At 39.2% G+C, this 23,655-nt stretch overlaps 1 protein-coding gene across 2 annotated transcripts in view; it reads right to left on the reverse strand.

Annotated features, from left to right (window-relative positions):
* FAT2 (FAT atypical cadherin 2) overlaps positions 1 to 23,655 on the reverse strand; it is a 108,827-nt gene that overhangs the window by 28,214 nt on the left and 56,958 nt on the right. For both annotated transcript variants that reach the window (XM_074291853.1, XM_074291852.1), the window contains exons 8-14: positions 23,053 to 23,331; positions 19,375 to 19,585; positions 13,109 to 17,164; positions 10,290 to 10,486; positions 6,143 to 6,296; positions 2,307 to 2,540; positions 217 to 600 (exon numbers count right to left, since the gene is read on the reverse strand). In XM_074291853.1, the coding sequence (XP_074147954.1) occupies positions 217 to 600; positions 2,307 to 2,540; positions 6,143 to 6,296; positions 10,290 to 10,486; positions 13,109 to 17,164; positions 19,375 to 19,585; positions 23,053 to 23,331 (5,515 nt within the window). The remainder of the gene's footprint in view (positions 1 to 216; positions 601 to 2,306; positions 2,541 to 6,142; positions 6,297 to 10,289; positions 10,487 to 13,108; positions 17,165 to 19,374; positions 19,586 to 23,052; positions 23,332 to 23,655) is intronic.

The following is a 23,655-nucleotide window of genomic DNA, read 5'->3' on the forward strand; positions in this document are numbered from 1 at the left end:
ATAGATCATCTAATACAAATTGCTGATTTGCAGGGGAAGAAAATGAAGAAGCAGGTTGACCAAAATCTCACATTGAGTTAGAAGAAGAGCTCAGGATGAAAAGAAAGCCTCTTGATTCTCAGTCTGTTTTTTTCACGTCCCTGCCATAGAAAATTGAGCCCTCAATGGGATGAAATCTCTAAATTTCTATTAAGTGCTCCCATCCTAGTGTCTCACCTGTGTGGTAATCCAGTCGGAATTTCTCCTGCTCATTCCCACTGACAATCTGGTAACCTGTCTTCTCCGCACCTTCACGGGTGAGCGGTCCTAAATGGAGGACCTCAGTGCCCGGACGAGCATCTTCAGGGACCTGCACGCTATGCTCAGTGCTCAAGAACACAGGCAGGTAGTCAGCCAGATCCACCACAGAAACTGTGACTGTGCCCAGGGTGGACAGCGGGGTTGGGGTCCCCTGATCTGAAGCCCTGACTGTCAATTCCAGGACCTCTTGTTGCCTTGCCCGCAGTGGTTTCTCCAGACGGATCACCCCTGTAGTGGCTTCTATGGAAAAGTGACCATCAGCTGAGCCCACCAGGGAATAGGACACCTGGGCATTAACACCTGTTGGGAAGAAAATGATATTTACATCAGATGCCTAAGCTTGGCCTTCCAGGCCCTCTGTGAAAGATACATTTTTCCAGGTTCAAAGAATGGAAGAGATTCTTATTTATGTAGTGACTATATGAATAATAGAATCTTAAGAGTTGAAAGTGACCTCAAAAGTCATCTGGATCGACTCCTGTTTGAACCACAAATCTCCTCTAAAGGATCCCAACTAAGTGATTTTTGAATCTGAAGATTTCCAGTAGGGGCAGCTAGGATGCACAATAGACTAGGATGCACAATAGACCAGCCATAGACTCAGGAGAACCTGAATTCAAATCCAACAGCAGACATTTAAAATTTATTAGCTGTGTGATACTGGGTAAGTCACTTAACTTAGTTGTCTCATCAAAATTAAATAAATTCTCTGAACAGTGAAAATTGTCAAGAAGTTTTTGCCATATTGAACCAAAAATTATTCTTCTCCTAACTTTCACCCCGTAGTCTTATTTCTGCTAATGAGTATTTGAGCAGAGCAGATTTAATCTCTTTCTGGAATAGAAGCCTTTTAAATATCCCCAAAAGTCACACTACAGTGAGTTTCAGAGAGGCAGAATTCGAACCCAGATTCTCCAGATTCCAAGGCTGGCTTCTCTATTCACTATTCTACACTGCCTTGCTGGTATAGGCAGGTTTTTTTTAATTGTTCAGTTGTTTTAGTTGTGTCCAGCTCTTCATGATTCTATTTGGGGTTTTCTTAGCAAAGATACTGGAGAGTTTTGTTGTTGTTGTTGTTGCCATTTCCATCTCTCCAACTCATTGGACATATGAGGAAATCGAGGTAAATAGGATTATGTGACCTGCCCAAGGTCATACAGCCAGCAAGTGTCTGAGGTCAGGTTTGAACTAGGATTGCAAACCCAGCACTCTGTGCATTATGGTGCCACTTAGCTATCCTGGTATGACATACTGAGGAACAAAGAAAAACTCAGAGATAGACTGGGAATTCAACTATACTATCCCTCTTCTTTCTGGATTATTTCTTCATACAATCAAAGCTCTTCTTCCCTCTACCCTGCCCCCCACCAGATGCCTGCCATTTCCTCCTTTTCATTACTCCCCACTAAGGTCCCTCTCTTCCAAGTCAATCTGCTCGTTATCTCCCATACTAGGCTTACTAGTTCCTGTCCCCTTGCCTTTGCACTAGCTAGGTCCCCTATTATAATGCTTTCACCCTTCTACTCTGATAATCCACACCTCTCTTCCAAAATCTAGCACTTATCTCCTCTGGGAAGCCTTTCTAGACTAATCCTATTTATTTCCTCTATCATTCCTTTCTTTACAGCCCATTTGCAATATGTTCTCAGGTTGTAGAACACTTTTTCCACTTGTAGGTAAGCTGTTAAGGTAATGTGTATGTACACTTGTATCTGTCTTTTCTCAAATATTACTGTGACCTTCTTGAAGGAAGGGACTCATTTTGTTGGCGTCTATTTAGCACAGTGCCAAGTAGTACAACTTCAGGCTCTTCTCTCTACTTGTCCAGAGCTTTAATAACACAATTAAATGATTCAACTATCACCTGGTCCTTTGAATAAAGGATAAGCCTGCTACTTGTTCATGTTGTATTTAAGTTGTCTAAATGTAAGTCTTTGGTTGTTCTTAGAGATTGGGACCAAAGGTCTGCTCCAAAGGAGCAAACCCACAGTCGCATTTACACTTACCTTCATCTGGATCTCGAGCAAAAACAACAGCTACGGGAGTCTTCACAGTGGTATTGTCAAAGACAGCCACAGAGCAATGGTTGGGGAAGAATCTGGGTGCATTATCATTCACATCCTCTACCCGGATAATTGCATCTGCTTGACATGACCGGCCTCCTCCATCTGTGGCCTTGGCCACCAGATGGTACACATCCTTCTCCTCACGGTCCAGAGGCATGAGAGTGGTCAGCTCCCCTAGCAGGCAAAATGAGAACTGGTGAGCTTTCCCAGTAACCAACAGCACTTGTTTAGGAAAATAGAGGAAATAATAATCATCCCTATTGGTCTTTATATAGAATAGATAGGACTAGCTGCAAGCTCAAGTATCTTGCCTTTGGGGAATAGGCCTGGATCACTTTAAGAACATCATTCTCCTTCCACTTTCAAGACTCTGCTGGCCCACCTTAAAGCAATATATAAAGGTCAATTATCATCACATTATATGTGATGATGATTATAAATAACTAAGTCCTTTGATCTTCAAATACAGAACTCAAGAGATTTCTAAAAAGGTAAAAAGAAATCTTGAGAACTATACTTCTGCCATAAAAATATGTAAACAACGTATGTATAATTTGTCCTAGAAACTAGAGGTGGAAAGGAAATTATATCATAAAAAAGGGTAAAGTGGTGGTACTACATCTCATGAAGAGGCAAAAGTAACCTATTATATCTGAGAGAAAGAAAGGAGGGAACAACAGTTCATGCAAGCATGAACTGTTGGTTCAGTATTATTATGCATAAAGAAGATGAGAAAATATAAATTCAGGTCATAGAGTGAAATTTTTTTTTTTATTTTGGACATGGCCAATTCAAGAATTAGTTTTACTTGACATATATACATATATATATATACATATATATGCATATATATGTATATATATATATATATATATATATATATATATATAAAATGAAGGTTTTGTATTCTTTTTTAGGAAAAGGGATGAGAAGGAAATAAAATTTTGTTACTGAAAAAACTAAATAAAATTTTTAAAAAATAAGTTACTAAGCTCCAACTGAGAAAATAGCAGCAAAGAAAGGTTAAGTTATTTAGTCTAGATAGCAAGCCCATGGGGAAGAAGGGAAGAAGGGAAGAGATATCTTCCTGTTCTGATAATAGAACGTTAGAGCTAGTGAGGAACATGGAGGTCACCTAGTGCACAGAATCAGAAATTGGAAGTTGGGAAGGCCTATAGCAGTCACTGAAGTCAATCACTTCATCTTATAGATAAGGAAATTGAAACCAAGTGAACTTATGTAATTTGTGGAGGGCCACAGTTAGTAATTTGAACCCAAATCTTCCTGGAGCCAGATTCAGCACTCTACTCATTATATTCATCTCATTTGATAGATGAGAAAATCGAGGCACAGAAAGATGATCTAGCCTGTCTGAGGTGATAAAGCTAGTAATTGGCAAAGTTTAAGACTAATGTTCTTCCTGCTACCTCACATCATAAGAATTTGAAATCAATCCTTGTTGCCTTCTGGTTTATCATAAAATCAAACAATTCTGGGTTATCTGAGCCAAAAGGGAATTTAAAAATGATCTAGTCCAATTTTTAAATTTTATCTGGTAGGAAACTGGGACTAAAAGGGATAAATTGAATCATCACAAAGCACATAGTGAGTTATTTATTGATAATACCTATCCATGCCCTTCCTGGCCTTCAGGATCATTTCAAATACCATTTTTTTCCATGGAGATTTTCCTTACTATTCCAGGATGCATTTACCTCTGCCTCCACTGCATCCTATCTCGATTTCCTCATCTGTAAAATAGCTGGAGAAAGAAATGTCTTTGCCAAGAAAACCCTAAATGGGGTCACAGAGCATCAGACAAGACTGAAACAACAACAAAAAAGCAACAAAGGCACTGATTCTTACTGAACATAAAATCCATACCAACTTGCTCTTAATGTTATCTTTGTCTATCTTATACTATTAGGCAGATTGGTGGGTGCAGTGAATATTGATAAGCAAGAAGAACTGAATTAAAATCTGACCTCAGACAAGCTCCATGATATTAGGCAAGTCACAAATTTTGCCTTAGTTTTCTCATTTGTAAAAATGAGGATAATAAAGAATGCCTACCTCAAAGAATTGTTATGAGAATCAAATGAGATAATATTTGTAAGATGTTTTTAGCATAGTGCCCAAATATAAAAATACTAGTATTTATCATAATAATTTGTCATTAACACATTCTTTGTTCATGTGCATTTCTCATCTGCCCAATTCAATAAATATTTATTAAGGACCTACTACATGATTCTGCATTGTTTTGGTTTCTAAGGTTAGGTTGAAAGTAGAAAACCAAAGTTTAGATAAGATAGTTTTTGCAAGGACTTCATGGTCTAAATAAGAATATAAGGTAATGCATGTAAATGTGCAATGTGCTAATCTAAAAGTGCTATGGAAATGAAAACTCTATTTATGCTTATTATCATCACTATATCTACATCAAGGGATAGAATCTCTATAATAGTAGTTCCCTATAATAATAAAACCATATTTCTAGGTAAAATTTTTTGTTACAATTAATTATAATGAAAAAATATTATGTGGCAACTGTATAAGGTAGCAAAGTAACACAAAGAATACAGTGCTGGAATTGAAGTCAAGAAGACCTAAGTTTGAATCTGTGCTCAAATACTGATTAGCTGTTTGATCCTAGGGAAGTCACTTAACCATTCAACTTCATTTATCCTCATCTGTTAAATGGGCTGACAAGGCTGTTGTGGGGATCAAATTAAATAATATGTGGAAAATTCTTTGCAAACTTGAAAATGCCATGAAAATGCTAGTTCTTCTCTCTACAATTATTAATATACAAAAAGTAGAAGCAAAGAAAGATTGTAACTGCCTGGGGTGGCAGTAAGCAGGGAGGTCAAGGATACTCAGAAAGAAGAGCTAACATTTGAGATGAGCTCTAGAAGGATGGAGAGGATATCATGAGGTTGGGGAAAAGAAGAAGTGTCAAGACAGGCATTTTAAAAGTAAGGTCTAATATGAATAAAGGTACAAAGATGACAAAAGTAGAGGAATTTATTGGGGAAAAATTAGTAGTGTGTGATTCTGAGTAGAGAGCAGAATGAGAACACTGTAAATAGTAACAGCAACATGTGCGATAATCAACTTTGAAAGATTTAGTCCTTCTCAGCATACAATGATCCAAGACAATTCCAAAACAGTCGTAATGGAAAATGCTATCCACTTCCAGAAAAAGAACGATGGCATTTGAATTGTTTGTTTTCCTGGGGTTTTTCCCTTTTGTTCTGATTCTCCTTTCATAATATGACTAATGTGGAAATATATTTTAATGTAATTGTACATGTATAATTTATATTAGATTACTTTCTGTCTTGAGGAGGAAGAGGAGAAGGAAATATTGAAAACTATTTTTACATGTAATTGGAGTAAAAAAAATACTAGGAAGTGGAGAAAATAAAGTTTGCAAATTGTAAAGCATTAAAGAAAAAGAAAGGAAAAATAAGTAGTGTGGTTTTCTGGGAATATAGATGGATGAAGTTAATGAAATAAGTCCAGAAAGGTAGGATGGTAACAGATATGAAGAGCCTTGAATGCCAAACAAAAGACTCTGAACTTTACTTGGTAGACAATAGGAAACCGCTGATCAGAGGAGTAATAAGACCAAATCTGGACATATATCTAGGACACAACTATTTAAAAGCAGTGAATCTTATTTTCCTTTTCTATTTTCCATGAAAGCCTCAAATAGTATGTGTTCAATAAGTTTTGGTTCAGATCACTTCCCTCGAAGACAATGATCTTACCTGTATAAGGATCCAGCTTGAACTCATCAGCACCAGGACCATGAAGAGAATATGTGACCTGAGCATTAACACCAGCATCCAGGTCTGTCGCAGTAACTTGCAAAATAAAGTGTCCTGGGAGCATATCTTCTGGAACTTTGCTAGAGTAGAGAATCTGGAATAGAGACAGAGAAAAAGGAGGAAGAAGAGGATAGAGAAAAAGAGAAAAATAAAGGAGAAAATACAAGAGGAGAGAAAGCAGAGAAGAAAGAGAAGAGGGAAAGAAAGAAAAAATATTTTAATGGGAGAGAAGAGAAAGAAGGGGAGTAAGGAAAGAGAAAGAAAAAGAGAAGAAGGAAAGGAGATAAAAAAGAAAGATGAGAGAGAAGGAAAAGAAAGGGATGAGAAATAAAAAAAGGAGAGAAAAAGAGGAAAAATAGAAGAACAGAGAAAAGAGCAAAGAAAAGAGGATAATGACAAAGGTAGAAATGGAGAAAGAGGAGACAGAAAGACAGAGATGATGAGAGATACAGAGGATAAAGAAGAGGAGAAATAGAGAATAAGGATCAATTCAGAGAAAGAGAAATGAGAGAGAGAGAGAGAAACAGAGACAGAGAGAGAGAGAGAGAAAGAAACAGAGAAGAGAGAGAGAAAGAGACAGAGAAGAGAGAGAGAAAGAGACAAAGAGAGAGAGAGAGACAGAGACAGAGACAGAGACAGAGACAGAGAGAGAGACTTTCATTACTGGCTCAGCCATTATGTCATGATGAACACATGACAGAATGCTCTGTCCAAGCATGGGGAACACCCTCCAACCTACCCCACAAAAGGCCCTTTGAGAGCTGGAGAGAGGAAGGGAATATAGGCAGTACCTATAAGGTAGAGATGGAGATGGTATTGAACTATACTTCATGGGAGTAGGAATAAAGAAATTCCAAACCAAGCAATACCCCTCCCCCTCATCTTTCTACCCTGTAGTTAATCTCTCCGCCCACCCCATCCTCACTATTTGAGAAACTCACTTGCTCAGGTCTATAGCTTTCTCTAGGTCTGGTCCTCAATAGTGCCAATATGGCAAAGCCAAACACTTGGCTGGCTGCACCTGAGTTCGTTCTCACTGAACACTAGGAATTGGCAATGCCCAGAGAGATGCAGGTGACATCAGTATGGGATGAGGGCCAGACTTGGGCAGAGCCCAATTTTCTCTTGGACATCAGCCCCTTGGCACACATAGCCTGCCAGCCAGGCTCCTCTCCCATCTGGTAGGCATTGGGTGGGCACAAGGTGGACACCACCACTGCCTCTACATGCCCTGTGGTTGGCAACTCCACGCCCAATAGGCTAGAGGTAGAGGCTGTTCATCAACAATAGCTCAACAAATAAATCAACAAGTCCATGGGGCCTCCTTTCCCAAAGGAAAGATTGGATGTCTTCCCCAGGTTCCATTCCCTTATACCCAAAAAATATTGTGTTTGTTTTTCCTGGGGATGGCTGAATGGGTGGCCTTGGAATCTCCCCACCCTCCAGTCACAAAATGCCCCAAATACAGGGAGCAGGTGAGACACTCAAAACAAGGCAAGGATGGAGGACTTATTTAACATTTAACATTCCTCTTTCAGGTTTGAAAGTTTAGGCACCGGAGTCAGGATTCTGAGAGGTGCAATATAGATAAATGGTTTGACCAATAGAAAGCTGGATAGGATCTGGGCTAGTACTACAAAGAAGGTCCTCACTCCTCATTACCCCTGCTACCATTATCCAAGTATCCTCTCCAGTCCCCAGGTATGTCCCTAAATCTAGTTGATGAACAGGGAAGTAGCTTTAGTTTGTTCATGGGCAAAGGAGCCAACAAATAAGGCCTCTGGACAACTAATCCAGCAGATGGGTAACGAAGGAGAGACTCCAGAGAGTATAAAAGGCCACGATAATTTTCCAAAGATCTCCAAATGCCAAGATGGCCCATTAGGTCTGATGAGAACAAGGAATAATAGGAGAAAGATTGAGTGATAACTAGCCTCTAAGGAAGAGAAGGCCTAGCTACTTGTTTTGTTCTTCCTTTTTATATTCCTTCCCCTTCTATTTTACCTTCTTTCATTCTTGTCACACTCTTTTTCCTCCCCCCTTCCCCCTCTCTTCCCTTCTCCTTTACCTTCTCCTCTCAGTTTTTCCTCTCCTTAGTACCCTTTTTCCTTTTTTCCATCCTATCCTTTTGCCTTTCTCTCTTTTCTCTCCTGCTCTAGCTCTTTTTCTCTCTCTCCATTTCTTCTTCTCTATTGTCATTTTCTCCTTCTCTTCTTCCTTTCTCTCTCACTCTATTTTCTCTTCTGCATTTTCTGCTCTTGTCCTCCCTCTTTTCTATCCATTACAATCACAAAACCTCTACATTGGAAAGGACCCATCTAATATGTATCTGAACAAAAATCCTCTTCATAGTATTTGTATCCAGAAGAAAATTCACTTCATCTGTTCCAGCAGTTCTCAAAAGTGTGGGCTTTGAACCACTAAGGTCCTCCAAGACTCTTTCAAAACTACTTTCATAATAATACTAAGACATTATTTGCTTATTAAAATACTCCTTTTTCCAACTGCATTTCCGTGTAAGGCCAGATATTCTTTATACATATCACACAATCAATGCAGAAGCAGCATGAGAATCTGTCTTCTATAAAGCCAAATATTAAAGATATGCAAAAATATGTAAAACAATGCCACTTCCCCCTCATTAAATTTTTTTGGTTCATGAAAAAAATAATTATTTTTCATTAAAAACATACTTATGTTAATATGTAGTGGGTTTATTAGCTATTTTTAAATGAGTTAATACATATTTTAAATTATCAGCTTTGTTTTCTAATACAGTAAATATCAAAATGTAATTCACATAAATAAAAGCTCTTTGGGATCCTCAGTAATTTTTAAGAGTATAATAAGGGGCAGTGGATAGAACATTGGCCCTGGAGTAAAAAGGACCAAGTTCAAAGCAAGCCTCAGGTACTGTGGGATCTTGGGCAAGTCACTTAACCCTAATTTCTCCTTCCCCCACCTCCATCCCAGCAAAGAGTGTAATGGGTTCCTGACACCAAAATTAGACCCACTGCTCTAGACAAAATCATATGCTGCAACTTTTCCCTTATATTCAGTCAAAACATCTCTAGGATCCCACCTGTTAGTTCTAGTTCTGCTCTTTGGCATCAAGCAGAATGATTCTTATTCCTCTTCTTCCTGAAAGCCCTCCAAAAACTTGAAGACAACTGTCATGTCTTCCTTTACTCCTAATGTCAAGTTTTCTCTTCTCCAGAGTATTCTCAGTTTCCTCAATCTACTTTTTTATGTTTTAGTGTCCAAATCTCTTACCATTTTGCTGTAATCATCCTGGTCATCTTTTTCTACATCCATTCCAATTGGTCAATTTCCTTCCTAACATGTGGTAACAGAACTAAACACCAAGGTATGATATGGCCAGGGTGGAGAGCAGGAGGCTGATTTGTTCAGGACAAATCACTTGCTCTGGAGAATTTTTTTTTAATGTGTTAACATTTTGGTTACGATGTCATTTTGTTTGGGCTTGTTCTTTGGTAGCATGCTCACAACTTTTCCACATGAATTACTGTTTACCCACACCTTCCTGATCTTGCAGTGATCTAATGATCTATACAATTGATTTTTTAAACCAAAGTGAGGATCTAAAATTTCCCTCTATTAAATTTCATCTTTTAACATGGATTGAATGTAAATCAAAACATGCTTTTTCCTCTCCCGTGGTTTTTCCCTTTTGTTCGATTTTTCTCTTCCAACATGATTCATAAAGATATGTATTAAAATTAACATACATGTATAACCAGAAAAATAAAACAATGAAGCAAATTTTTTTCATCCTTTTAGATCTGATCCATCATTTTAGGCTGCTGAGATATTTTTGAACCAGAGGTGTTATCCAGCATGTTATCAACTCTCCCAGCTACCTACAAATTGGGTAATCCTAATGACATCTTAGTCTCCCATCCAACTCATTGATAAAAATAAAAAATAGAACACAGCTTGGCGCTCTTACTAGAGTACAATTTCTTCCCTACTCCTATTCCTTCTTCTCCTATTTTATTTTCCCATCAGTTCTCATATCCCCTTAGACCCCCTCTGCCCATTTCCTCTTCCATCTGGAGATTCTCACCTGTGTGCACTGTGGGCTGTTGTCATTGATGTCTAGGACAAACACCTCCACAGGGATGGAGGCTTGGAACTTGCCATCAGATGCTGTCACTTTGAGCAAATACTTAGCAATGTGTTCTCGATCCAGGATCTTCTTGGTGGAGATCTTCCACTCATCTGCAGTCTGGCTAATGTCAAACTGGCCCAGGGGATCTCCCTCTGGAGAGACAAGACAGGACCTCATGAGCTAGGTGACAGTGTTTAGTGGGGGAAGAAAGGAAAGCTATACCCTCACTTTATGAAGGTGGCCAATTGCTCAGTGCTATTTTTAGGGTTATATCACCATGCCTAAACTTCTACTATTAGATTTTTATTCATTTGGGTCTAAAAGTCTTTTCCAGCTTCAAGAATTTCTATTCAATATTATTGTTCTGTAAGAAATGACCAACAGGATGATTTCAGAAAGGCCTGGAGAGACTTACATGAACTGATGGTGAGTGTAATGAGCAGGACCCAGGAGATCATTGGATACTTCAACAACAATACTATATGATGATCAATTCTGATGGACGTGGCCCTCTTCAACAATGAGATAAACCAAATCAGTTCCAATAGAGCAGTAATGAACTGAACCAGCTACACCCAGTGAAAGAACTCTGGGAGATGACTATGAACCACCACATAGAATTCCCAATCTCTCTATTTCTGTCTGCCTGCATTTTGGATTTCCTTCACAAGTTAATTTTACATTATTTCAAAGTCCAATTCTTTTTGTACAGCAAAACAACTCTTTGGACATGGATACATATATTGTATTTAATTTATACTCTAACATATTTAACATGTATTGGTATCGGGGGAAGGGGGAAGGAGGGGAAAAATTAGAACAAAAGGTTTGGCAACTGTCAATGTTGTAAAATTACCTATGCATATATCTGGTAAATAAAAATTAAATAAAAAAAAAGAATTTCTATTTGAAACTAAGGGGAAAAAGGAAATTATTCATCTAAATACCCTTAATATCCAGAATAATCAAAGTGGAATAATGGAAAGAATCCAAATTGATTGAGTTCAAATATCACCTACAAAGCTTACTATGTGACTTTGGACAAATCAACTTCTGTGAACCTGTTCCCTTGTCTTTAAAATAAGGAGTTGGATGAGATGGCTTCTGAGGTTTCTTCCAGCTTTAGATCTATGTGTTCTGGGACTTTTTTCTCAGTTACCATGTAGCTAAAATTATAACAAGGACCAGAGACATTCACTCAGGTTAATTTTCATCACTTTCTATACTATGGCTGGCTACTATGACAAACAGATTCCTGCTAATTGGAGGGCTCAAGAGAAGGCCAAGTTTCTAACCAGGGACCTTCCCCTTCTTCTAAATACAAACTTCTCTGCCCTGTTCTTTGTCTAATCTTGGAGATGGATTTGAAGAGTGTGAATTCCAAATCAGATAGAAGGCTGTATCATATCAAATTAATGGAGACAGGAGTGAAGTAGCCTTAAGTCATAGGTCTAGATAGAGCCAAGTTGGTCTGAGGTTTCCTAAGCATTGAATATGCTCTCTTTCTTCAAAACCTATATAATGGTGGGAAGAAGTAGGAGGAGACTAAGAAGAATATCTTCAGGTCATGTTTGGTGATAGGCCAGGGCTGGTTGGATATCTCCTACTGCTCAGGAGATTGGAGTTATACAGTGGGAGAAGCATGTGCTTAGGGTAATGGAAAGGTATTTTAACTGAGGCAGCGTGGTGCAGTGGTGTAGAAAATGTCATGATCTGGGAATTCAGGAAAACTTAGTGTGAGTCAGAATCACTAATTCACCATGTGACCTTAGGGTAAATCAGTCCCCTTACTGGGACTCAGTTTCTTTATATCAATGAGGGTACAAAGAGAGGATTGTGGGAACTAAATGTGGATCACAACCTAGTATTTTCACTTTTTGTTGTTGTATGTTTGCATTTTGTTTTTTTTTTCCTAATTTTTTCCCCTTTTTGATCTGATTTTTCTTGTGCAGCGTGATGTTGTTTATTTAACATAATGAATTATTTGCCATCTAGGGGAGAAGGTGGAGGGAAGGGAGGAAAAAAAATTTGGAACACAAGGTTTTGTAAGGGTGAATGTGGAAAATTATCCATGTATGTGTTTTGAAAATAAAAAAGAGTGGGGATAATAATGTCCCTTTTGACTTGTGTAAGTGTTATAAGGATAAATGAGACCATGAATTTAAAAAACTATACATATCATGCAACAGAAAATTCTACTGTAAGAGACTGTTGTTTAAATCTTAAAGCTTTTCTATGATGTTGATTAAGTATATGACTAGTCTTTTGCTAGAATACTGAAGAAGATATGGATCCTGAGGACTTATTTTATGAGACAGAAAAATCTCTAGGAATTCAGAAATAAGAAGGACCTAAAAAGGGCAGGAGGAAGAGAAAAGGAACAAATTAGAGAGTGGAGAAAAGTGGAAGTAGAAGAGAAACAGGATAGCAAGTAGAAGAAACATCATAAGTAAAAACAGTAATGACTATGAGGGTGAGAAGTGGGGATGTGCTGTGTATATAGGATCTGTCCTAACTAGAATGAAGCAAAGTGCTCTTACTTCCATTAACTGATTAGTTCCTCAGTTGTACTCCTGTAAAAAAAATCTCCAGGGTAGAGATCAGTTTCCTATTTTACAGCAGAATAAAGTGAGGCTCAGAGACTTGCCCACCAAGGTCCCATTATGAAGTAGTAGCAATAGTAGGACTAGAACCCTGTCACCTCTCTCCTAACCCAAGGCTCTCTCCACCATACTGCTCTATAATCAAGCTAGCTAGGCCTGAACCACACTTACCTGTGATGTAACAGGTGACCTGCCTGTTCTGCTCTGAAATATCTGCATCCAGAGTCCTTAAGGTGACAACATGTTCTCCAGGATCACCATTCTCGATCACTGACCCTTTGTAGACATCTGAGGCAAACTGAGGGGCATTGTCATTCTCATCTGTGATTGTGACTTCCACCAAAGCTTGGGAAGACAGCTGAATGGTCCGGCCATGATCTGAGGCCACCACATAAAATCTATAGGTCTCCTGCATTTCACAGTCCAGTTCCTGAAGTGTGGTTATCCAGCCATTCTCACTGTTGATGGCAAAGAGCTCAGCAGCAGCATTTCCCTGTTCAAAAGCCAGGCTATATGTTACCTCACCATTAACACCTGTGTCCTGGTCATTGGCAGTTACCTGTATGACTGTGGTTCCCACTGGCATGTTCTCTGTGAGGAAGGCTTTGTATGGATCAGCTTCAAAGACAGGCTTATTATCATTGACATCTTTCACTTGGATGTTGACAGAAGCCAAGGTGATTAAGCCAGTCTCCTTATGGGAACAATTAGCCATCACATCAATCTGGTACCATTTTGTTGTCTCATAATCAATAGGCTTCCTCACTTTCAGAGCTCCTGTTTCCTGGTCCAAGGAGAAGATGCCATCTTTATTACTTTCAGGAGTTCTACCTTTCACCAGACTATAGATGATAGGATCTTCAGCAACTGCTTTAACTAGCCCAACCTCAGAACCCTCAGGAAGATCTTCAGATACTGAGAAAGTATATGAAGGCTCAGAAAATTTGGGCAAAGTTACTTCATTAGGAACTACTTGAAGCCTTACTGGAATAAGGGAGTCCCAGTGAGGAGGCCCACCATCTTGGGCTTTGATTTTAAAGTTAAATGCTTGATTTTCCAACCCAACCAGGCTCTCTTTGACCTTGACTACACCAGTAGCTGAATTGACCTCAATGACTTCCTCACCCAAGTCTTCCATTGAGTCCACTGAGTAGGTGACATCTGCATTAGCACCCTCATCTGCATCGTACGCCAGCACTTGAATGACTGGGGAGCCCTTGCTGACATTGGACTGGATGGACACAGTGTAATCAGAGGCTTTGAACTGTGGCGGGTTATCATTTTCATCTGTGAGGATGGTCTTCACAGAGCAGAAAGCCACTTTGCCCCCACCATCCCGGGCCATGACTTTAATGGGCATGAGTTTTTCTGTTGCATTTTCTCGATCTAGTTTCTGAAGAGTAGTTATCTGGCCCCTGGAGTTGATGGAGAACTTTTCGCTAGCCAGTTTGTTGATGATGGTATAATCTATGGTGCCATAGGGCCCATCATCGGGGTCAACAGCCAATAGCTCAATCACTTTAGTTCCTATTTCAGCATTTTCTGCTAATTCAACCTCATAGATGTTCTGACGAAACTCTGGGCTGTACTTGTTGGCGTTCGTGGTGTTGATGTACACTGGGACAGCAGTCCTGAAGACCCCATCTGAAGCAGCCACCCTCAGGCGGTAAGCAGGATCCAGGTGCTTCCTGCAGAAGTTAAACATGGAAATAATTCCAGATGTACGATTGATAATAAAGTGCCGGTCCTCGTTGCCTGAGAGAATCAGATACTCCAATCGGGTGGTGTCCCCACTGTCAGGATCCAGAGCCTGAACTTTAATCACCAGGTGTCCACAGCTCGCCAGCTCACTTACATTGGCTTCATACTGAGGTTGTCTGAAAGCAGGTGGGTTGTCATTGACATCTGATACGTTCACAATGACAAGAGCTTCTGCACTCAGTGGAGGCAGCCCATCGTCCACAGCTCTTACCTTCACATGGAATTGTTGCTGGGTTTCATAATCTAGCTCCTGAGCTGTGGACATCTCCCCTGTGCTTTTATCAATCTGGAAGAATGAAGAATCCTCAGATTCATCCTCCACAATCGAGTAAGAGACATCCTTGTTTCGACCGGAGTCCTGATCAGAAGCCAAAAGTTTGATCACAGGGGTCTGAGCGGGTAAACCCTCTGAGACCAAAGCAGTGTAGACTAACTGGGTGAAAACAGGAGGGTTATCATTGATATCTTCTACCTGGACTTCCACTGTAGCTTCAGAGAAGGACCCCAAAGCTGTGTCAGTAGCTCTGACAGTAAATATGTGCTTGGTCTGGGATTCATAGTCCAATGGACCTGTCACAGTCAGTACACCAGTCTTGAAGTCAGCAGTAAACAGCGTCAATGACTCTTCTTCCATGATGTTATAGATCAGCCGTAGTCCCTCTGGACTTCGAGCCTGGGTGTGAAGGATGGGAGTATAGAGTGCAATGTTCTCAGGTATTTGGACTTTATAATGAAGACTCTGGAACAGTGGGTTGGATTTATTCCTCACTGTGACAAGCACATTTTCCTCAGCCTGGAGGGAAGGATTACCTCCATCCCGAGCAATGACTCTCAGGGTATATTTATTTAAGGCTTGATAATCAAAAGGTTTCTTGAGTGAAATGTCTCCAAGATAGGGATCAATCCAGAAATACACATAATCCTCTGCAAATGCATAAGTGATGGCCCCATTGTCTCCCAAGTCCAGGTCTGTGGCAGACACCTGGAAAAGGACATCTCCTGGTTCTGTACCATCTTGAATAGCTGTATAATATGGCAAATGCTTGAATTCAGGGGGATTGTCATTGACATCTTCAACAGAGACCTTAACTGTAGCTTGAGCCACCCTTGGAGGATGTCGATCATCCCTTACTTTCACAGCCACTTCATAGGTGTCCTGCAGCTCACGATCAAAAGCCACGCCCTTTGTTTGAAGTACACCCACTGACTGGATCATTCCAAACATGTCTGTTCCATTTAAGACAGAGAAAGAGAGGGTATCATTGAACTGACTGCCATTAACCCCCAGAATGATCAAAGCCTTCGTGTCCAAGGAATTCTCTTTGACAGTTACCATGTAGACATCACTGGCAAATTTTAATGCAGTAACAGGAGCTTCAGTCAAGTTAATTTTCACCACGGAGATATCATGATATAAGCCATCAAAAGCCTTCACAGTGAGGTCACAAGAATGACCTAGAAGGGCCACATTCACCACAGAGATGAGACCAGTGACTGGGTGAAGGAAAACAGCATCATTGGCATTTCCAGCAATGATGCTATAAGTCACCTTTGAGTCAGCATCAACGGCTTGAACTTGGAGGAGCTCCATCCCTGGATGGACCGGCAACAAGACCGTCACCTCATATATAGCTTTTGAAAATACTGGAGGAGAATCGTTCACATCTTTCACATGGATTGTGACCCTGGCAGGCTTGGAGGCAAATAAGATGGGGTTTCCTTGATCATGAACATGAATGCTGAAGTTGAAAGAGGAGATATGTTCATAATCCATCTCCGTCACAGTGGTGAGAGTCCCCATGCTGGGATCAATTCTGAAAAACTTCAAGGCTTCCCGCTCTAGAATCTCATAGACCAACAAGGCATTGGTGTCTGTATCAGCATCAGTTGCACGAACTACAAGAGGATGGTTGTATTCATCCAGAATCATGCTGTGGATTGGAGCAGCTTCACTGATATAGCCTACGAAAGAAGAATTTATGAAAACGGGAGTATTGTCATTTTCATCAATTATGTATACAAGCACCATGACATCAGCAAAGGCTCCTGCCATGTTGCTCCCACGGATTTTTAGCTGGTAAGAGGAGACCTTTTCATGGTCTAGATTCTTCTGTGTAGAAATGAGGCCAGAATAGGAGTTTATGGAAAAAACACCATCTTTGTTTCCTTCTCTCATCTCATAGGTAACTTCAGAGGTACTAACAGCTGAGACTAGGAGGAGAGGAGAGCCAATGGCAACTGATTCAGGGATCTCTGCAAAATACTCAGCCATGGAGAAGACAGGGGCACTGTAGTCAGAAGGGTGGATGTGAATTGTCACTGTGGCCATGTCATGCAGTGGGGGGGACCCTTGGTCTTCAGCCCTCACTGTTAGCATGTATTGGTCTTGTGGCATCAGGTCAAATTTTTGAGCCACTGTGATGATTCCCAGGTGAGGGTCAATATTGAAGAAACTCTCGCTGTTCCCTGAAACAAAAGATAAGACCACATGAAATTTATTGTACCTCCAAAAGGTACTTCTCTTTACAGAGGATGCCATAAGTAAACTGGGCCACTAAAGCATTCCCAGGTCCAGTCAATATTCTGAGTCTTTCCCAGTTTCATAAGTCTGTATCACAAGACTCCGCCCCCTCCCCCCCAAAAGAAATGTCCTTTACGTGGCTGCTTTCATGCCTTTGATGAAAACTGTTTCCTATTCCTAGAATGTCTTTCTCCCTCTTCCTATCATTTCTGGCTGGAGATGATGAGTATTTCTATCATGGCCCAGCTCAAGGGACATCCTGCTTCAGGATACCTTTCATATTTCTTATATGTATTATTCATATTCTAATTTATATTACATTTATCTGTAAACACTCTTTTTTCTACTTATAAGACTGAAACCCTAAGAAACCTAAGTATTTTTCCATTCAAATCAATATGGTGTAATTTAATTTTATATATATTTGCTAAGTATTATGTACAGAGTATTGTAGCTCAATGAGACTGTTAGGGAGTATAATGGATACAGCATTGTATGACATGAGTTCAAATCTAGCCTTAGGTATTTACTAACTGTGTGATCCTGAGCAAGTCACTTAAACTTTATTTACCTCAGTTTCTTCAACAGTAAAAATGGAGGTAATAATAGCACTTACTTCCCAAGATTGATGTGAAGATCAAATAAAGTATTTGTAAAGCATGTTAGTTCAATAACTGGTATGTAGGAGGTGCTATATATGTGCTTATTTCCTTTCTGTTTCCCTTTCCTATACTGGATGGTAGGAGAAATACAAAGTTTAGTAGAAAGGCAGGACACAAACCTAATATAACCATCATACACACATTTGATAGTGTCTGTCATATGTAGAATAGGATGTGATAAGGGCTTTGAGGAGGTAAAAAAGGCAAAAAATTATGTGAAGTTCAAGGAGAAAAGGTTGCTAACCAATGAGGAGGAAAAGAAGGTGGATATTCTAAGCAGAGTAGTATTATAAACAAGGGTAGAAAATGGGAAAGGCCAGAGTATATCTGAGATAGAGCCACTGACTTTGCTTCGATAATGGGATGAATGGAGAAAAGATATATGAAGTCATACTGGAAATGTCAAGTGCCACTAACTTATAGAAGACCTTGAATGCCATATAAGGAATTTGAACTTCCCATGCCTGGTATAATTTCCTGCATGAAATTGGTATTTAATAATAGTTCCTTAATTAACTAATTAATATTGAAAAACCAAGGCTGTCATGAATCTTTACCGGAAAGAAAAGAAACTTATTAGTATGAAAATCACGATAACATTAGCCTTTCAAAGGAAGGGATTAAGCATTTATATATTGTCTACTATGTGCTAGGCAATGTGCTAAATACTTTATAAATATTATTTCATTTAATTCTCACAACAATCCTGAGAGATAAGTGCTGATGTTATTCTCACTTTACTATTAAAGAAAGTGAGGCAAACAGAAGTTAAGTGATTTTGCCCAGAATCACACAGCTGAGAAGTATCTGAAACTAGATTTGACTTAGTTATTCCTGATTCCAAGCCAAGTGCTCTATCCACGGCATTATCCTGTTGCCTCAGTGATACCTACCATTGAAAGAACTCCAATGTACATATGTGTATATGCATGTTTTATGTCTATATTTTATACTTACATTTCAAATACTTCAAGAATCTGTGATTCTATGACTGACGGTGTGGTATTCTCTCTTTATCAAGGTAGCCCATAATTTTTCTGAACTAATATTGAATTATCCCTTAAGATAACTGATACAATGTTGTCAGCAGACCTATATTCATGCCTTCCAGGTGTTTTGGCACCTACTAGACCTTGTGTTCCCCTGAAATAACTTTCAAGAGCTCAAGGAGGTTGCAATGCCACAAGATGGTGGTGGAAGAGGATTTCAATATTTATGTAAACCTGTGCCTATCTTAATATTTCAAGAATTTGTGATTTTATTTTGTAAGAGTATTAATTTAAGTCCCTATGGGTATCAAAGACTGCCTTAGTGTTGTAATTTACTATTGGCTCAGACATGTACTGAGTTGCTCAATTCTGGCTTTAATACCCATGGCTCCCTTTTGCTTAAGGTAATTCTAAACTTGCTTCCAAGTCTAAGATTCTAAAGCAAGCATTTAGCTAGTTAACCAGTGATCCATCCACTTATAAACCTTCTACTAAGCTGCTCACCTGCCTGGAGAGAGTACTGAACTTGGCCATTAAATCCTCGGTCGACATCCAGAGCTCTGACCTGCAACAGCTCTGTGCCCAGAGAAGCTGTGCTGGAAGTAGTTGTCTCATAGTGGAGTTGGGTGAAGCTAGGTGGGTGGAGATTACGATCTTCTATTTGTATAGTCACCCATACAAAATTCCTCTTGATAGGTATTTCTTGATCCCGAACCTATGAGTCCAAAATAAGAGGGTCAGATTAATAGCAAGCAGCATGAGGAAAATTTCTTTCTGCTGGGCCACAAGAAAAGCAGGGAAATTAAAAAGGCTTTCTCTCTGAAAAGATATAAATAGACAACTGAAAGTGTATATTACTAGAGAGAAAGGTCAAAGTCTGGATAGAATCTACTTATAAGAGCTTGTGATGCAAAGTGTTTTAAGTAGTTCTTCAGGCAGCAACGAACAAATCTTAAAGAGACTAAAAAATACATAGTGATTTAGAGCTATTACAACTAGGTAAAACTTGGATTAAATTAAGCAGTGATTGATAACAGTGAGAGGTTGGTGACAAAAGCCCTTATTTGTTCCCTAGAATTTTATTTTTTATTCCTTTAAAGTTTACTCTAATTATTGTACTATACTTCTCTGCTCATATAATTTTTCTGCTTAGAAATCTTCAGTAGCTCACCATTGACTAAGTACTTTTTCCTAATGTTCAAGGCCCTTTATAATTTGCCTTCAGCCTCTTTCTTTTTGAACCTCCATATTTTGCTCACTTTGACATATTCTACAGTCCATCATAGCCTATATGCAGAAGCATAATACCACAATGCTGAGACTGGATGGGGGGGTTACTTCCAGAAAAGGAACAATGACATGAGCTAGCCTCTAGGGTAGGGGTACCTCAAAGTCAGATTACATTTGAAATACTGGGAAGGCCCTTGATGCAGAAAGAACCCCAGCAAGGAAAAATAAGGGCATATTTGAATCTGGATTATTTTTTTTCTCCTCTTTCCTAGATCCCTCATCTCATTTATATTTTTATCACAATTTCCCCAATCTGTCCCCTGGAGGAAAGGAACAGATAGGCAATATGGCATAATACAGCAATTTTCAGCATGTGAATTGAAGACCTCTTAAGGGTCCCCAGGTTCCTTTCAGGGGTCCATAAGATCAACACTATTTTCATAATGCTAAGATATTTTAGTTTCTGATACAATAAATATTGATAGATATAGCTTACATAAACTAAACCTAGTTGGGAGTGTCCTCAATAATTTTAAGGCGTATAAATGGATTCTGAAATAAAAAAATTTAAGAATCATTGATGTATGGGAAAAATACTGGCTTTGGGGTTGAAATCAAGCTCTGCTATGAATTATCTATTTGAACGTGGGCAAAATACTAGCATTCTCTGGGTCTCAGTGTTTTCATTTGTAAAATAAATGACTTCTAGATGACTTCCAAGGTCCCTTCTAGGCAGTTGGATGGCTAAGTGGATAGAGCACTGGGCCTGTAGTCAGGAAGACCTGAATTCCTTTTTTTTTTTAAATTGTATTTCATTTTTTCCAAATACATGTAAATTTAGTTTTCAACATCTGTTTTTTAAGACTTTGTATTCCAAGGAAGACTTGAATTCAAATTTAGCCTGAGACACTTAGTAAGCTGTGTTACCCTGGACAATACACACCACCAATCTGTTTGCCTTACTCTACTATAGAAAGGAATGCAAACTGCTCCAGTGTCTTTGTCAAGAAAACCCCATGGACAATATTGGTGTGATATGGTCCACAGGGTCATGAAGAGTCACACATGACTGAACAATAAAGATCCCTCTTAGTTCTAAATCCTATGAGACCTATGAAAAAGTCTCTCCTCATTCAAGACTCAGTTCAGGTGTCAAGCATTCCCTGTTTCTCCCAGCTAGAAGTGACCTCTCAGACTTCTCAGAGCACTGTCCTGGGCCCTCCCCGCTGTACTCCTAAAACTGCATCTGATTTGTGCACATGCCTCAGCCCTTTATTAGACTGAAGGCAGGATCTAGTCTTTATTTAAAACAGTGCCATGTACACTTCATTAATGTTGCCTAAATGTTATTTTTATAAATATGCTAATTAATGGTTATTACAGAGGCAGTAGGGTGTAGCAGACAAGAGAGTCAGCCTCAGTCCAGGAGAACATGACTATAAGTTTCACCTTTGACACATTCTGGCCATGTGAACCTGGGCAAAGGTGAACCTCTTGGACTATTCTCAAAGAAGATTTCTTAGTAGGTGCTCACCTCCTTTGATAGAGGATGATTCTTCATTCACGAGTTTCCTCTACCAGTGAAACCAGATGGCTAGTCACCCTCCATCACCTCTCCCTATGCCCAGCTGCTTTACTAATTCTGTTTTTATATAAAAAGCTGTCAACACAGTATAAAGATGTAAAAATAATACATCTGATAAGAAAAGGACCAAATAAGAAAAGGATAAGAAATGCAAACAAATTGTTGCTAGCATTATTTTAATAAGAGTTATTATATTACTATTTTCATACTAAAATGGAAAAGTTTAGTTTTTATAATTTTACTTGATATTTACCTCATTCTTTGCTTGCTTCTTTGCAAAAATATTAATATTTAAGAATAAAATTTAATTTTAAAAAGTTGAAATGTGTTTCAATATTTGGTTATTGCCTACCTTGTCGTGATTTGTCCAAATTATAATTATGATGACTTAAAAAATAGTGGAAAATTTGTCCTTATATATGTTAATCTATACAATGACAGCAAACATTAAAACATTTTAGAATCCCTAAAGTCTTTTTCTCTCTTCTTCAATTGGGAAGTTCCTGGTGGGGGCTAAAGCTGACTCTACTTCACTTGACATAAACAATAGTAGATGACAATAATAGCTAGCATAAGAGATAGCACACTGGGCCTGGAGTCAGGAGGACCTGAGCTCAAATCTGGCCTCAGATACATACTCAGCTATATGATTCTGGGCAAGTCACTTAACCCTGATTGCCTCAAAAATAAATAATAAATACAACCTTGAATTTATGTGGCATTTTAAAGTTTGCAAAGAACCTTACAAATATAACCTCAATGATTCTCAAAACAACGCCAGAAGATAGGTGTTATTATTCCTATTTTACAGATAAAAACTGTTCAGTGGTTAAGTGACTTGCCCAGAGTCACATAGTATCTGAAGCTGGATTTGAACAGAGTTCAAAATTAAAGGCCACCAAAAATTAAAGGTCACTATTCCAAGACTCACTGCCTTGAACTGAGCCTGGTTCAGGGCCCTGGGCTCAATTGTTGCAGTTTCTATTATTCACCTGAAAGGATGAAGAAAGAAAAATTAACTGTGGGACAGAAGACTCAGGCTTCCACTCTTCTCCATCACTAATTCATCATTTCACTTTTATTTGCCTCAAGTTCTCATTATTAATTTAAAGACAATTGTACTTTTCTTCCTATTGAGGTTGCAATAGGATTAATATAAAGGATTATATATATATAATAGGATTAATATAAAGAGAAAAGAGATGTGAAAACAGCAAGGGATAAAGAGGTTCAGCAAAATAATGGATCATATTGTTATTACAGTTATTACTATTATTAGGAAACACATACTTCGAGGCTCCCTTCGAGGCACATTGAAATAAACATATCCTTAAATGAATGAATGACCACTTTCCCAGAGGACTTACCATGACAGTCAGTACGTGGCGGCTAAGCCCTGAGTCTAGGTCCAGTTTTCCCACAGTCACTAGAGAGCCACTGCTGGGATCAAGCTGGAAAAGCTTGGAACTGCGGGCATCCACACTTCCCTGGATTGTGTAGACAAGATTCTTGCCCTTATCTTGGTCTGTGGCTTGGACTCGGAGGAGCTCCAACCCTGGAGGAGTGTCCTGGGGTACCTTCACCTCGTACTGAGCTTCCAGGAACTGAGGTCTGTGCTGGTTGATGCTGATCAGGTGTATAAAGACCTAGGAAATTTAAGGAGGGGCAAAAATAGAAACAAATACACATTAAAGAATCTTGGGAGCCAAAAGAAACTTTAGACAATTTCTATCCCAACCTTCCAGCTGATGGAGGAATCTCCCTGCAGGATCCCTGGCAGGTTAGGTTGGCCCTCTCAGCTCTGCCTGAAGATCTTGAAAGGTGGGCATCTCTACCTCTCACAGGAACCTATTTTGCTATTCAGTGCCTCTGTTATAAAGTGCTTTCTTAAATTAAATTGAAAACTGCCTCCAAGCAATATACATGCATTGGTCATAGTTTTGTCCACTACAGACATCCAGGATAAGCCA

This window comes from Sminthopsis crassicaudata, chromosome 2, assembly GCF_048593235.1.
Source record: "Sminthopsis crassicaudata isolate SCR6 chromosome 2, ASM4859323v1, whole genome shotgun sequence".
In the NCBI taxonomy this organism is placed as follows: domain Eukaryota; kingdom Metazoa; phylum Chordata; class Mammalia; order Dasyuromorphia; family Dasyuridae; genus Sminthopsis; species Sminthopsis crassicaudata.